Source organism: Volvox carteri (genome assembly GCF_000143455.1).
Source record: "Volvox carteri f. nagariensis unplaced genomic scaffold VOLCAscaffold_31, whole genome shotgun sequence".
NCBI lineage: Eukaryota > Viridiplantae > Chlorophyta > Chlorophyceae > Chlamydomonadales > Volvocaceae > Volvox > Volvox carteri.
In genome coordinates, this window is record NW_003307574.1 from 99,571 (window position 1) to 115,618 (window position 16,048).

The window sequence follows — 16,048 nt, forward strand, 5'->3', positions numbered from 1 at the left end:
GCCTAGTTCTGGGAATGTCACAAACTAGAAGTTTGAGGAAGGCGTCCCGAGAACGTTAGAACCGAGTAGTGCATTAGGACTGCACCGATAAGGAAGGTTTTGCAACGAAACAAAGCAAATCGCGTACATTCTACGCGCTTCTGTGAGCAATAAAGCCACGCCACGGCGCCCGTCGGCCATGCTAGGGTTTTAGCGCCAGGTGGCCTTAGCGCTGTGCGTGGCTTTGCAGGAAAGTACTAGGAAATCTCACCGAAGGTGCAGCTGCGCGCACCCTCCCGGATAAACGGAAGACTTGCGAACGAAGATTGAAGTCACCGTTACAAACTACAAGTTCCGCACTAATGTGAACGGAGGGGCGTCCGTAAAAGCCCGTGGGGGCCCATGGACGGTCACATAAGCAATCGCACAGATAAGCAAGCAAAGTGCGCAAATAAACCTCAGCTGGCTAGGGTTGTTGCTGCTGCTGTTGCTGTTCCTGCTGCTGTTGCTGTTGCTGTTGCTGCTTCTTCCTGAGCATCTTGCGCGCTTCCAGAGGATGTTTGGGGTCTAGCCGTTGCAGCACTGCCGATGCCAGGCCATGCAGGGAGCGGCTCTCTGCTGCATTCAACCGTGCGCGAGACACCACAGAACGCAAGTGGCCCACCGGCAGCCGACGCCGCCCATGGTTGCCTGCAATCAAAAAAATAGTAGCAAGTGTTCTTGAGGACTTGAGGGTTCAAGACGCGCTGCTGCGCTTTCCAAGAGCTCGCCGTACGCTAGAACCATACCGCCCGCCCGTCTCGTCCAACTCCCTTTCCTGTACCTAGCCAGGGAGCTAAAGAAATTCGACCGCCGAGCATTGTACAAATGATCCCCTTCCCCCTGGTCTCAACCCCCTCAACGGATTACAGAAAATAGCCTTTAGGCATATAGACGGCACACAATGCAACAGCTGGCGCAAGAGAGCAAGTACCCACCGCCCTCACCGCGATGCACCGCCAACCTCTTCTGTTACAGGGCCCCCTCCCCTCCTGTCCCGTCCTAATTACTCACATTCCAATCCGTTGGGTGCCCAAACCCAGGCGCCATATTCGAGAACTCACCTCCGCTGCCGCCGCCCCCGCTGCCCTCCTCACCGCTGATGCCCACAGCCTCCGCCACCGCCGCCACCTTCCGAACCAGCAAATCTACCTCCTGTGCGCTCGCTGGCAGTAGTCCCGCATCCAACGCGCCAAGGCTGCTGCCACCACTCACTTGTGCTACAGGCCCCGGTCCTCGCGCCGACAGTGCCGCCGCCGCCGTCGCAGTCGCCGCCATGGGGTGACTACCGAAGGAGGAGGAGGAGGAGACGACGGCGTCTGGCGACGACCCCACCCCAGAAGCCGGCGAGCTCAGCCCATCGGCTGCGAATCGTTCCACCTGGCCGCCGGTGCCCCCGTCACTACTGCCGGCGGCGTCTAAGTCCGCCGCCGCCTGCGCAGCCTCCGCTGGCGACGTGACGCCCAGCAGCCCACATCGGCGGCTGAATATCTCCCCCAGCACAACCGCCACCGCATGCGACAGATTCATAGAGGGCTGTAGGCGGCCCGTGGGGATGGCGCATGCGTGGCTGTGGGGTCCCCCAGCGGTAGGAGGAAGTGGCAAGATGTACGCAGTGTTAAGAGTCACATGCTGCAGAGGTCACAATTGCGCAGCAAATTAAAACCTGGATTTGGATCCCGACCCGCCTCCTTAGACCATATTCAACGGATCGCATGGAGCTGGCATCACCAGCGCTCGGAATTCACACCACCACTATCAGGAATTTTGCGACTCTCGTTATCCTTGTGGCCTTGATAGCGGCAATTTTTTGTCGGTCCATGACCATGCCGTATGGCGAGAGATGGGGAGAAGGATTTCTTAGCGCGGGCCACGACGATCAACCTGGCTTCCGCCGTAAGAAAAAGTACGACACAATCCAGCGCCCCATGCACTCTCTATGCCCCGCTGGGGGCCCCTCGACCTCCGCTGCTCCGGGGTCCCAGGGCCGATCTAACTGACAGATACCCGTCCGTTCGGCGGCCATTTGCCAGCCGTCCTCCGTCCTCGCAACGCAGCACAGTTCGCAGGCATCGCCCCATCTGAGCTACAGCTGTTGAGGTAATACCCACTAGCAGGAAGCGGCGCGGGCCACAGCCCTCTCCGCCCACCCTGGGCACCTGCACAGCCGCAGCTCCGCTTCCGAAAGACCGCTCTCCTCCCGCCCGAAAACGAGCGCCGTAGCGTGGGGCCGGTGTGGGGCCACACCGCTGTCATTGCCGCTGCCGTCGGTATCTGCCAGGTCCAATCCTCCTCCTCCTACTACTACTACTACTGCTGCTGCTGCTACTAGGGATGTCGACGACAAAGGCGGATCCGGTCGCTGGCGGTACAGCAGCTGCTGCAACGATGACGGCTCTAATGACGGCTCCAATTCCGGATCTGGAACCTGTTGTACTGCAAATGTCGGCTCAAGGGTGTCCCATGAGGATGACGATGGGGTTGCTGGGAGTGCATGTTCCACGGGTGCGACGGAGGTACTTAAAAGTATTTGCGCAGGCGGAGGCGGCGGAGGCTGCGGAGGCTGCCGCTGCAGCGCCCAGGGGAACCCCGCCAGCAGGTGCCCTAGCGACGCGTGCGTTACCCGGGTTGCGCCTGCGCGTCGCGTAAAGCCGATGCTGCCAGCAGTGTCGGCCAGAGCCTCCGCCAGCGTGTCCGTAACCACCAGGCGGTCAAGTACGGCGTCGCCGCAGGCCACTTTGCGCGCCTCACCGGCGCCGACGCCGCCAGAGCCGACGGCGCAACGTGGCGCGACTAGAAACAAGCTGAGGCACTCGAAGTTGGCACAGGCACGTGCGACAGCGCCGATGTTGGCCTCGTGCTTGGGAGCGACGAGTACCACGCGAATGTCGGAGAGGAGAAGGTCAGCATGCACCGCCGGCGGGGCGGTGGCAGCGGCACCGGGGCTGACAGCGACTGCGGCGGCGGTGAGGCCGAAGCTGCAGCGGGCAGCAAGGGGCACGGTCCCTGTGATGCAAGTTAAATGAAATTGGTGGATTTGAAGCGGGATACCAGGCATTGCCAACCATGTCCGCTGGGCTCCGGCGCGTATTAGCGACAGGACACGCCAACTGCTCGTCTGTCGGCGACCGGATATGCGGCTTTTCGCAGAACATCTGAAAAGCTGATTTGGATCACAGCGTTCTAATTTAGTCCCCAGTCGACGTGCCTTGTTCGCGTGTCCAGCACAGGTCGGATGGCCGTGCTGAGGGGACACAAGAGGGCCTCGCCGCGGCGAGAGCAAACGCAAATCTTGTTTCTTACATTTAACATATATTGGGTGGGGCAACTGTAAGAAACCCCATAAATGGCTGGACGGTTCACGCAGCGGCTAGCTCCAGACGACGCCATAACCCTCGGCAAAACACGCTTGTAGGATTGCAGCAATTGTGAACAGGTTCAAAGTCATATGCAGAGTCACTGGTCCTACTTTAAACGTGGTCACGTTTGCTACAATACCGGTAATACCTGTAATCTTGCCATGTGCGCTCATGAAGAGGGACATGGGAGATACAAATTACTACTGCGCGATGTATGGCATTTATATTTGTGCAATATTCATTTAATTGTATCTCGCAATAACAGTTATAGCAGAAATATGGCACCCCTGCAGCGTGACCGCGATAAGCTAGCCCGTATGGAGCAAGCAGTTCGGACATTATTACAAGGTCTTGGAGAGGATGTTGATCGGGAAGGCCTGCGTGATACTCCAAAGGTGTGGTGCCAGGCATACCAGTTCTAGTTCGGCGGCTGGCCAGTCGCTTTCTCAGAGGTGCCGCTGACAGTTGACCTAGAGAACCCTCGCTGCTGTGTCATTCAGAGGGTTGCGAAGGCGCTATTGGACTGTACACAAGGGTATCACCAGGACACGTCAAGGTGTGTATCACAGAGCGGGAGCCGATGTCGCTTGCTGTGAGCAGCCGCGCGCTGCTGGCGTTATGGAGATGTAAACGTTTCTCTAGCTGTGAATTTCTTATGTCATTACGTTATCTATGCCTGGCTTGTTGCCAGGCCGAGGTTGGTTTTATCCTCAAAAGTTTCCCTTTCCATGTCCACAGTACTCTTGGCACAGCGCTTTTCCACGAGCCTCTTGTGCATCAAGGCGGGGAGGGCATCGTTGTAGTTCGGGATATTGACTTTGCGTCGACCAGCGAGGAGACGCTCCTACCTTTCCATGGCCGCTGCCATGTGGCCTATCGCCCTAAAGGCGGCGTTGTGTTGGGGCTCAGTAAGCTGGCGCGCCTCACGAAGCAATACGCCAAACGACTCCAAACGCAGCAGCGACTTGCGGCGTCCATAGCGCTGGCGCTGCAGCACAGTCTGGAGTGCCACGGCGTTGCCGTCGTGTTGCAGGCGCGACATCTCTCAAACCATACACCACCGGAAGAGCGCACGAATGCGTGCATTACAGGCGTGTTTGCCAGTAAGGCGTCAGCGGAACTTGAGGTGAGGAAAAGACTCACGCTAGGGCTGCAGTCCTAGGCGTGACACGCATTACTCCGATTCACACGCATGTGCCTTGCGGTTGGCACGTGTTTCTATGAGTCCACCGCCACGAGTTCCCGGGTCCAAAATCGCCCCGCGCGATTTGGGTCACGCTGAGATGCCGCTTCTTGTAGCCCGCAATAGGCGGTACTAGCCATTTCCCTTTGCGACGGTGTGGAATGCTCGTTGAAGTCCCAGCAGCACGATGTTGGGAGCCATCATCGCTGCTCCCCGTCCAGCTTCCTTGGGCTTCCGAAATCCGGACCCCGTCTCTCTTCCAGCAGTCAGCGCAGTCAGCAGGAAGTGGCAGCTTAATCCATCCATGTCCTCATGTTGTTTCCTTCCTAGCATCTTACCCCTTCTCCTGCTGCTTCATTAGGAGCTGCTGGCGCTGCTGGACCTGGAGGACCTGCCGAGCTCCGCCGTTAGCTTTCTGGACCGCTGCGGCCACTCATACGCGGCACTCTCGCATCACCACCACCACAACCACATGACGTCATCACCGGCTTCGGCAGGCGCTGGTGCCGCCGTAGTTTCCCAAGCCGCCGACCCAGGTGTTCCTGCGCCAGGCACGCCCGACCCCAGCGAGAAGGACACGGACGGGGACAGCGACGACCTGCCGTTGGACTTGGCGCCGTGTGCCTGCGAGGAGATGGAAGCGGCGGTGCTGCAGCTGCTGGTGGAGGTGGGCGAGAACCCGACACGACCGGGGCTGGCTGGTGCGGCGCAGCGTTACGTCATGTCGCTGTTGGCATCCACCTCCGGCTACCACATGCAGCAACCAAGCGTGGCAACCAGGTACCCTGCAGGAGAGGCGTCGCAGCTGCGTCAAGCGCCACCGCAGATCACACAGGGTCAGAAGCAGGTGCAGCAGCAGCATGGGACTCTCTGTGGGCAGCGGCAGGCGGACGGACGAGGAGGCGGCGGGACGGTGAATGTCGCTGGCGTTGCAGATTTGGCGGCAGTGTCCTCACCGACGGGGTGCGAGGCTGTCAGTTACACCACGCAGGCTAGGACTGGTGCTGGTGGCGGCGGCTGTGGCGGCAATGGCGTAGTAGTCAAGAAAGGGGTTGCCGCGGTCAACGGGATAGCTGCTGCGGCGGGGACTGTGATCGCGGGGTGTTGCCCTGCTGTGAGCAACTCAGTGGGAGGGGCGGAACACGAATCCTGTTGTACTCGTGGGGGTTGCGCGGGCAGTGCCAACGCGGTTTTGCCAGCGGCTTCGTGCAAGTGGGATCGTAGCACAGGGTTTGGATCGGATCGCGCACGGACCTCTGGCATTGTGGGTGCAGCAGTGGGCAGCTCGCCAGCAGGCTGCTGTGTTCGCGTCACCTGCTGCCGACCGCAGTGCAACGGCCAGCCAATGGCTGCGGCGGCGGTGATGACGGCTCTGCCGCCAGCGGCAGGGCCGCTGCGCGGAGCCATCACGCTGCGCCTGCCGTTTGCTTCGCAGTGTGAACACCACATGTTGCCATTCTACGGGAACATAATGGTGGCGTACTTCCCAGTTTCCCAGGCCGCAGCGGCATCAGAGACGATGACGGGAGAGAGAGAAGGAGAAGCTGCTGCTGTTGCTGTGCTCCCGCACGCTGCGGTGGAGCAGGCGGTTTTGATGTACACGCAGCGGCTGCAGGTCCAGGAGCGGATTACCCACCAGGTGGCTGACGCTGTGGAGGCAATGCTGCGGGCAGCGGCGGGGGTTTCAGCGACAGAGGTAGCGGTGGGTAGCTTGGGCAGCTATGGCAGCTGCGCAACGCCCGTAGAAGGCACATGCGGCTCAAACTGGGAACAACCGCAGTCGCAGCCGCTCTCGGAGGTGGATGGGGTTGGGCGAGTGGGCGGGTGCGGAGAGGTGGCGGAGTCGCGTGGTGGTGGGGTGATGGTGGTGTGCGATGCCGCGCACATGTGCATGGTTGCTCGCGGAGTAGAGAACCACAGCGGCAGCACAACGACGTTTGCGGTACGCGGTGTGTTTGCGAGGCGGCCGGAGCTGCGGCGCGCGGTGCTGAGGCTGTTTCGGGAACATAGGTGATAAGCCCAGGCAAAGGGAGGGATACATCGAGAGGGCATAGTTAAGGAGGTAAGGAGTTTCACCGCTGGCGCATGACTCGTATTCAGGGACGGCTGTGCTGTTGCAACTGTTGTTGCAGATATGTAGGATGTTAGAGAGGAGTATGGTAGTCGGTGGCTTGGTCCCTCTCCGGACGAGGCGTGGGGCATGTGGGTGATACAGGATTTGAGAGTCGATATGGAGAAGGGCTGAGTGTCGAGGCGCGTCGCGATTAGATTGAGTGAATGCAGGGGTCAGGGAAGTGGTGGTTGCGGCACAAGGGGTGCCTTTGTTATACAGCAGGCAGGCCCCTTTAGGGTCCTCGTCCCTAAAGCGTGCTTGCGACGCGATAGGCCACGTATGCAGGGGTGGGTGGCGCCGGCGTTGGTGTCATGCTGGCTGGGCCTGCTGTCTCGGAGTATTTGTGCGGCTGTCTGAGGCGCGAATGGGTGCGGTGGGAGGGTGTTGAGGTTTTTGTCCACTCGGATGTCATTTAGGGCTCGTCGGCTTCCCGTGGTTTCACCTCACAACTACAGTAAGTGCATGTAACTCTGCTGCCCAGGCCGTGAGGTGTAAAGCCTGGGGCTTGCAAGCTTCTTTGATCGGGTCCATCTCTCGTGGTCTATGTTGGTAATTCAGTTTGCTCATCAGTGTTGAGTCAGTGTCTGTGGTAGCGGTGCTGGTAATTGTTGGATGGTCGGGGCAGAGCAGTTTGGAGCACCTGCACAAACGGGCCACTGTTGTGGCATGTCGAAGTTGCTGAGGAGGACTTCGCACCGGGCGGTAGTGGACAGCCATCGCAGTATTACAGGTAAAGGTCTTGTGGTGCACCTAAGTAATAGTCGGCAGTAGTGTCGCCATTTCTGGCCGAAAGTAGTTATCTCGGAGGGAGGGGAGCGGCACGAGTCTTGGTTAAAAATTCGGACCGGTATGCTACTTGTGATTCATCTATAGCTTTGTTTCATCCGGGTCTGCATCGTAGAAGACACGTGGAGGTGGGGGAAACTCTTGGACATCAGGGATGAGGCTTTATTGCAGTGGGTTAAGACCTGACGTAGACTGGTCCTACTTCCATTGATGATGCAAAGCCTGCCTTTGCGAAGGGCATCAGGCTGGTCAGTCAGGTGACGCGTTGTTGTTTGATAACATGGCATCGGCCACGTTTCGTGTAACTGGTGCTGTTAATATTGTTTAGGAATGATTAATCATTACTACAGCTGCAAGCCGCGGTGTCGGCAAACTTTACAAACCACAGGTCAATAGCGCTTGCACCCCTGCGTCTCAAATTAATGCCGTAAGAACTTCATAGTTGTCGGCTAAATAGAAGCATCCGTTTTAAACCCGGCCTTAGCAAGCTCCTTGTTTTCTTTGTTTGGCATGCGTGGTGAAAACATAACAGAAAACTGCATGTACTGCAAACTCGAAGTATCGCCGGTGGAAAAGGCTGACGGGCTACTGAATCCGTTATTGCCATCTCTGTGAAATTGAAGAACAAGTCCGCGTCCTATCCAAGCAAAAGTCTCTCACATCGTGCTCATACCAACAGGTGCCGGCACTTTAGTATCAACAAGAAAAATTCTCTACTCATTCTCTAGTCAAGGAAGGATGCAGGAAGAAAGTGTGTATGCGCTGATACCTAACCCACAAGAAATACCGTCGCGACCGCCGATGCACAACTCGAAGGTGAGCGCGGCTGGCTGAGCTTCAGATATGCGGCTCTGCCGCAGTGCATATATTGCAGTGTATATGCACGGCTTATGATGAAATGCTGAGTCCCATTTTTCAAAGCACCGACATTGCTTCTCCATCTTGTGACGTCCGCGTGTCCTTTCCCAACTTATCCGTAGTTTCTGGGCAAGACTCACCCGTCCCAGTTCGAATTTGGGCAAAGTAAAGTCCAACCACACGCAACGATGGGGAGACCCGATGGAACCAACGGCCCCGCAAGACTTCACCCACACGAGAAGGAGCCTAAGCTTCCAGCACGTAAGTTATGAGAAAGCTATGGCCAGTTGCTCCCACGCTCTAAGCGTTGTGGGCCGCGTGGCTTGACTTCCCCTTGAATGGCATTTGCCTGCAGCCGGCCCACCTACGAACCCAAAGCAAAAGGTTCGGCCTCCTATTCCCAGCAAAGATGATGTACCAAAGATGGGGCTTACCAGCAACAAAAACTTCATCACATCGAACGCGGTGGACGTCATCCTTGCTAAGCCCGGCAAGGTTCCCCAGCCAGAGTTTCAATGGACTCAGAAGCCAGACTACGGGAGAGTGCCGTTGTACTTGAAGCGCAACAAGGAGCGGGTAGCAAAGGAGAAGGAGCAATTCTCGCAGTTCATCCGAGTCCGAGAAGCGCCGGTAAGACAGCACCTGAGCGCAGCGATTTCTGGAGCCCTCTTGGTGGCCTTGAAAGACTGGAAATTTAAGGGGGGGTTGTTGATGGAGCCTATTGCGTAATACATACGCGGCTACCTACCCTGGTACTGCAGTGTTACATGCCGTCTGTATGGAAGCTTCCGTACGCCTGGTATTACTAAGGATTAGGAAAAGGGGTATACACTACGTTTAGAGGGACGGCGCGTAAACTGTGAGCCGTATGGCATACGACGGGTCACACGGCAGCATGCATGTACGTACCTCAGATCGGGCAACCTAGTCTAGGGTCTAGGATGTGCATCGTGCCTTCATCACCCCGTCTCACGTAGACAGAGCTCCAAGGGATGCTCCATTTGGTTGCGAAAAGACAGCACAAAGGTAGCGTGAGACGCAGAGCCCGTACCAAGCCGTTCGCCGTGCAGACATTCCAAAGTCATCTGCATGCTGTCCAATTTACCCTGCAAATTACAGTCTTGGTAATCTTCAAGCTCCGGTCGTTTCTCCTCATGCAGGATGCCAACGCGCACGTGAGCCAACTGTCACCGGATGACCGGCAGCAGCTGATCCGGCATCTCAAGAACAAGTGGGGCTCTGTCAACACGGCCTACCAGGGGCTGTCACTCACAGTGGACACGGCCATGAAAAAGATTCGTAAGGAAGCGATGGAGCGGGAGCTGGCGGAGATTGAGCGGGACATCCGCACGCTCGAGCGCGGGGAGGTGGTGTTGGTGGTCGAGGATTGAGGATGATCGCCGCCTGGAGGACAGGGAGGAAATAAGGGATGAGCCAACAGTGTAGGCGGCAAGCAGGAGCCGCAGCGGCGGCGAAGGTAGCAGCGGTTGTGCTCTTGTGTTGTCTTGGCCTTGCAAGCAAACCTCGAACGAATGAGGCATGTAGGGAGGCAGCTTGTGTGTGCGTGTGGGAGGGAAAGGGGCCTTGGAAAGGGAAGCGTATAGAGGGGGAGCAGCTTGGCTTGGGGAAAGGGGAGGAGGCCTGGGGTGGAATATGGTGCTTTACGAGAAGGTTATCTAGTTTTGGCAGACTTAAGGGCGCACCTTCTTTTGCGGAGTTGGTGGGTCGTTACTGCCATAGTTTTACGGTGATTTGGGCGCAGCAGGGACAAAGCGTTCTGTGTTGTTGCTTTGCCAAAACAGGTGTCTTACCGCGTTAGCAATTTAGTGTACTGGAGTAAGTTTAGAACAATGTGTCTTCGACGACCTAGCAGCGAATATGACGCAAACGCCTGGCGTACAAAGGTGAGCCGCTGGTGAGCTATATCGGCGCAGAACATGCGTTGGGCCGGTAGACTAACATGGGTACTAGCTATCACTGTCTGTGACGAGTGTCTTGACACAGCGTACCGTACTGAGGAGAGCACCTAGCACTGCGAACGAGGATAACCGCTGTATGGCAGCTGCAGCAATGTGTAACGAGTCCCTGTTTCTTCCAACGATTTTCCAATGATGTCCTTATCCAGAGGCAAAGCTATTCTTTTCCTTCTTTAGGCTCTCCAAATTGAACGAGGAGTCGCCTGGCAAGAGAGATGAGGCATTTGGCTCAGCCGTGACCCCGCACACACCAAATGGCGGGACTTTTGAGGAGGGGAACCCCCCTAAAGGCCCTCTCCCCTTCCCCCTTGCTGACCTGCTATGGATCTTAAGAAACACTAGCAAGCCTGCAAGGAGTATAACGGGTAAGGACCTATGGGAAAAAACTCTAAACGACAAAGGGTCGGTAACCGACTGGTTAGCTATAACCCCATTGGTCGCTTCGGTAGGGTTCGACGTTTCGAGATAATGACCCGGTAACCGACCGGTAACCCTTACCGGGCGGTTACTTTGCACCGACCAGTAATCTTAGGGTGCATTTCCAGTGCGGATTAAGGCCAGGGATTAGGGCACGGAAGTCCTTGGTACGAGCTTACCACATAGTTTTGTTCCATGAGGGAACCAAAGGTTGAAAAGGCGAGGTAAGTTTGCCAACAACTTAGCCGTTTGTGCAAGTATCGATGGAGGACAGAGGGTTAATCCCTGGCCTTAATCCGCACTGGAAATGCACCCTTACTGGTGGGTGAACCCCACTTGAGGCTTCACGAGCTGTTTCACTGTTCACTGTTTACGTTTACAAGCTTCAAGCTTGTACGGTCCAGACGAGCCAAAAGGCTCATGAACCGCCAAACTGGAAACAGGAACTCAAAAAAGAAAAATGCCAATACCCAACAATAACAGATTGATTAATCTTCAACGTACTGCAACCTGCATCTTCTAATGTCGTCCAAGACGCGCGCTAACCCGCGTTGATCCTTGACGCCCATAATCTCGATCATGCGGTCCCCAGGAGTAACCCCCAGGTCCCAAAGCTTCAAACGGATATTCGCATACGCAGGACAATCTAGCAGCACATGACATTCATCTTCAACAGCTTGCCGGTTCCCACAGACCCGGCACCACCGGGCAGACCGTTCCCTACCGTGCGGTCGATTAACCGCCAAAGGCCAAACACACATCCTGAAACGCATCAGCGTGACGTACTGTTTGGCGAGATATAGCCGCTGCCATGCTTGGGCAAACCCATCCAATGCTTATAGCGGCACATCTTTACCCCTGGTTGCCTATTATCTGAACAAACAAAGCTGGATCCACTGTCAACCGCTCACTTTCCCAGTCATCATCAAATCGGCTCCGAAGTTCACAGATCAACTGCCCTACATCTAGTGAACGTGTCGCCAGAGCATCAACTTTGACCTCAATGTCGCCTGAGTCGTCCACACCCGTCCGCACGTTATGACCCATCAACTCAAGGATCTTCAGGACTTTCGCTCCCCATCCATCATACGTCATGCCAGATGATAATGCCAACCGCAGTTCCTCCCGAAAGCAATGGTGGTACACAGAACCTTTTGCCTCAACCAACCTGTTCCAAAAACGAAAAATCAGGTTTGCCCAATGCACTTGCAAAGGGTATTGACCCAACTCTCTGAATAGTAGCCGATTTGTTGGCAAGCCAGCACCACTCAACTGCTTCAGGAAGTTCTTCTGCAGTTCCACCATCCTGTCCTGCAGTGCAATCTCAAAATAACACGATCATGGTTCCTGGCTGTTAGGGTAACCGCGCTCCAGGATGTCCAGAACCCTTAACGGGCCCCAAACCTGTACCCTGTACGACAGAATAGACAGAACCTGGGCATCAAACGCTTTCACCGCAACAGCTGGGACAAAAAGCCCTTGTCGCTTAAGCTTACTAACCAGCGAGAAGAGCGCCTTCTGGCCTGATGTAAACAACTCATCTGTGCACGATTCGAAAGTTGTACCCGGTCCATAATGCAGGCCCAAATATCGTGCGCGCTCCTTCCAAGGTAAACTCTTGAGCGTGTGTCCCGTAGCCTCCTTCACACTCATGGTAACAAGCCCGTACGAACCCAAAACGTGCATAGCCTTGCGTGCCTCCAGGTCCCGATGAAAATACAATACCTCACACTTTCCCACATTTACTCTCATGCCAAAAGCTTCGCACCATTCCCTTAGCGCACGCAACAGTGCCATTAATCGCCTGTGCGACCCAGCAAAGAGACTATGGTCGTCTGCATACAACAGCAAAGGGATACGCATTCTGTCGCTCATGGGGCAATCAGAAGCAGCCATAGCATCTGGTGCAAGCCTGTCCTTAGCTTCTACATAATCCGCAAACCCTTCCCCAAATATGCCGTAGAGTGTAGGACTTAAAGGACATCCCTGCTTAACTCCCTGAAACGAGAAAAACGAATCTCCTAGAACCCCGTCCACGTTAACCTTGAGCTCCACACGCCTATAACAGGCCTTCAGTGCCTCCAAAGTGGCACCTGTCACACCTCTTTCTTCCAACCTGAGCCAAAGCAATTCTCTTGGAACTTTGTCGAAAGCTTTTTCAAAGTCAACTTGACACACAAAGAGCGGTTTGCCACCCACCCACTTAGCCTTGTCCGTCAGATGCCTCAAAACAAACAGATTGTGGCACGTACCTCGATTTTTGCGAAATCCTCCCTGAAAGGGTGAACGCGCACCTGACGCTTCTCCCCAAGCGTTAATCCTCCGCTCCAGAAGCGTGGCGTACAGTTTAGATAGCGTCCCACAGCTAATCCCCTGTAATTGCCCATGTCCTGAACTTCCCCTTTTTTGTGAATGGGTGTCAGTGACGAGATTTCAAACTGGTGCGGGTAGTCTCCTGTGCTGCGGATGTGCTCCATCAGCTTCAGTAGGTACGGAGCAAGGACAAACTCAACCTTCTTATCTTCGCCAACTACACGTTGAGCGTATTTAAAGGCCTCTGCCGGAACACCATCTACACCGCCCGACTTATTGTTACGTAGTGCTTGCATTGCGGATATGACCTCTTCCAAAATGAAGGGCTTGTCCAAAGCTGTCGCCTTGGCCATACGCGCTTCCCTCTGCCCGTTACCATGCATCCAACCTCGACCCTCACCTCGCACCGCACCATTGATGGCACTCAGGATGATGTCCGCATGAGCTTCCTTGTAAGTGTTCGTGTCTCCGTTGTACAGAGCATCGAAATACTCCTTCCAGCTGGTCACGTCACTAATGGGGCAACCCATCCGGGCTTTTCCATTTATGCGCTTCCATAGGGCCCTCGGGTCTCCGCAACATTCCTTGAGGAAGGTCTCATACCGCTTTACCCTGTACGCTTCCATAGCTTCGCGCCGCAGCCGTTGATACCGAGTACGCAACCTGCTGAATCTGCTCCGCTCCTCAGGGTGATCCAGCATAGCGTTTGTCCGCATCTCAGCCTTCTGAGCCAGCATAGCATTTCGCGCTGCAGCACATTCCTCTGTCCACCAGGGGGCATCAGAGGTCTTCTTCACAGCCGAGGCTGCACGCCTAGGAATCCTACCCACTTTTTTTATCACGTCCGACAAGGTGTTGAGGATAATCTCTATTACCTGGGTACTCGTATACTCCCCTCCTAACTGGGCGGTGGCTTCTGCAATCCGTTGGATAGAGGCAACATCGTCTGTCTCAAAGCAATGCATGTATTGCTCAACTCTGTCCATGTCAAATTGAAGCCCCGCAGCTGCCCTGCCTTTCTGCTGTGATACACCAATATCAAGATCTAATGCAACTGGGCAGTGATCACTCATCAACCGTCCCACTCCTGGACCAAAATCTGCTACAGGAATTCCCAACACCCGCAGCCCACTGCAGTATGCGTACAAACGTGCCGTGGCAAAGAAAATATCAATCAAGCTACCCGACTCTCGCGCTCTATGATGAAATGTTAAGCTGCCTTCCAAATCGCCCGCAACACGCCCATTAAGAACAATCATCTCCATTTCCCGACACATGGCCACGAATGCCTTGCCAAATTGGTTAGTGCCTGCGTCCTGAGATCGCCTGTCCGGAACACCCCTGTAAAGCTCCGCGTTATTCACCTGAAAACCCAAAAGCTCCTCTTGATCATCTTCATACTGGAGATCAGGCGATTCCCGCAATCGTCCCACCCTAGCGTTCATATCACCCATGAGAACAACCTCATCCCCTGGCTTAGCAAAGCGTTTCACCAGGGTTTGGAGTCGGCAGGTGACACGCTTAGCCATCAACGAAGCCGACATCTTGTGCCCCGGTACCGTGTTATAAACCGTGGAGCACTCCGGGGCCGCATAGCATGCTCCAATCAATAACCCGTTTCCTTTTAGCCCTAAAACGCTTCCCTTGATTCGCAGCCAAACGCTGTCCATCCCACGTGGCACTGTTGAGATGCCTGATAAGTGGACTGCTTTAGCAAATTTTTCCCTCACCCATACACAGACGCCCCCGCGATTCTTTTCACCCCCAGCTGTAAACACCTTAGATCCATTAGGTATAACGTCCTTGAGGTATCCCAACCCCACCCTGTGCGTTTCTGTAATAACGACAACATCATACGCCTTGATTAATGTACGAAACTCATCGCAGTAAAGTTTCCAGTCAGACAGTCCTCCAATGTCCACTGACAGAACCTAATCTTACGAACCTCTTGGCTCGAGACCCCCTAAGCCTTGCCCGCAGCAGCACCCCTTGGGGTCTGTCCGGCCGCCCCGCCCACTTCTGCACCAGCCGGCTGGCTGTCAACCCAAGGTCCCTGAAACGGGACCCTGCGTTGTCCGTCCATGACCGTGATGTCGACACCGCGTTCCCACCTGGGTTGGGCGCCCGTGTTGCGTAGGTGGATGAATGTTGCCATCCGCTGCTGTCGCAACTGTTTTCCAGACTTCGTGAGTGAGTCCATCAGGGTGATTCCATACCGCTCACGGGCGATCTTCCCCAAGGTTACGAAGGATTTTCGAACTCTGGGGTTAATCAAGATGTCCACCAAGGCCGTCGGTTCCTCAGTACCGCCCCGATTTCGCTGCGCGCCGGAAGCTGCACCGTTCGCAGCCGGCGCCTGTGATGGCCCCGCCGCGGATCCAGCATTCGCCCCGGGCTTCGCGAGCCACGGGAGGATGTCCAGCGCATAGCTAGCCCCGTTCCTGTGCTGCTGTACCAGCTCCTGCAGCACCGCTGGGAGCCGCTTCTCCTCCAACAGCTTCACCGGTACCCGTGCCGGAACTTTATCCTCGTTGATCGCTCCGATGTCACTCGTGGCCTCGTAACGTCCGGAGAATCCTGCTGCGGAGCCGCTGTTCATCCGTTCTTCCAGCACGGTAAGCCTTGCTGCCAGGTCCTCGGTGACTTTAGTGGCTTGTTCCAGAAGCGATAGCTTGCCCATGATTGCTGGGAGTGCATCGTGGTGATGGATCTTTTGGTATACGCTCTTCAGCATAGTCGTTTGATCCATTGTGTCACCCAAGGCTGTGTCCTCTGCCTGTGGCGACGCTGAGGGTTCGCTGCCCTCGTCACTGGTTTCCTGATGTGTGTACAGTGTTCTAACTGGTGTGCTATCGCTCTGCTTGGCGGATTTTTGGACTCGAGCCGCAATCTCGGAAATGGTCTTCGGCGGAGTCGCCTTTTTCTTTTTAGTCATACAGCTTTCAAAGATCAGGACGTTCGCGGCTCAATGCGACTCAATGCGACTCAATGCGGCTCAATGGGGTGAGAGAGCGCGGAAAACTCA

General features: G+C 55.7%; 4 protein-coding genes across 4 annotated transcripts; 2 read left to right on the forward strand and 2 right to left on the reverse strand.

Annotated features, from left to right (window-relative positions):
* Nucleotides 1-445: 445 nt before the first annotated feature.
* Nucleotides 446-3,076, reverse strand: VOLCADRAFT_118107 (uncharacterized protein; the record flags this gene model as incomplete). The annotated part of the gene is made up of 5 exons (XM_002952641.1): nt 446-597; nt 1,083-1,184; nt 1,234-1,303; nt 1,399-1,588; nt 2,169-3,076. 5 exons carry the CDS (start codon nt 3,074-3,076, stop codon nt 446-448), a joined length of 1,422 nt encoding a protein of 473 aa, XP_002952687.1.
* A 579-nt stretch (nt 3,077-3,655) lies between these two features.
* Nucleotides 3,656-6,574, forward strand: VOLCADRAFT_62867 (uncharacterized protein; the record flags this gene model as incomplete). The annotated part of the gene is made up of 4 exons (XM_002952573.1): nt 3,656-3,772; nt 3,878-3,935; nt 4,130-4,398; nt 6,404-6,574. The coding sequence occupies 4 exons, from the start codon at nt 3,656-3,658 to the stop codon at nt 6,572-6,574; spliced, it is 615 nt and encodes a 204-aa protein (XP_002952619.1).
* Nucleotides 6,575-8,071: 1,497 nt separating this feature from the next.
* On the forward strand, nt 8,072-10,417 carry VOLCADRAFT_81910 (uncharacterized protein). Its single transcript, XM_002952574.1, has 4 exons — nt 8,072-8,275; nt 8,440-8,578; nt 8,673-8,947; nt 9,478-10,417. The coding sequence occupies exons 1-4, from the start codon at nt 8,198-8,200 to the stop codon at nt 9,706-9,708; spliced, it is 723 nt and encodes a 240-aa protein (XP_002952620.1). The 5' UTR covers nt 8,072-8,197; the 3' UTR covers nt 9,709-10,417.
* A 4,569-nt stretch (nt 10,418-14,986) lies between these two features.
* On the reverse strand, nt 14,987-15,958 carry VOLCADRAFT_93321 (uncharacterized protein; the record flags this gene model as incomplete). The annotated part of the gene is made up of 1 exon (XM_002952642.1): nt 14,987-15,958. The coding sequence occupies one exon, from the start codon at nt 15,956-15,958 to the stop codon at nt 14,987-14,989; it is 972 nt and encodes a 323-aa protein (XP_002952688.1).
* Nucleotides 15,959-16,048: the final 90 nt, after the last annotated feature.

Coding starts and splice junctions, on each gene's coding strand:
- VOLCADRAFT_81910 (XM_002952574.1), top strand. CDS start 8,198: ATGCAGGAAGAAAGTGTGTATGCGCTGATACCTAACCCACAAGAAATA. Junction 8,276..8,439: donor CGCCGATGCACAACTCGAAG/GTGAGCGCGGCT, acceptor ACTTATCCGTAG/TTTCTGGGCAAGACTCACCC. Junction 8,948..9,477: donor TCCGAGTCCGAGAAGCGCCG/GTAAGACAGCAC, acceptor CTCCTCATGCAG/GATGCCAACGCGCACGTGAG.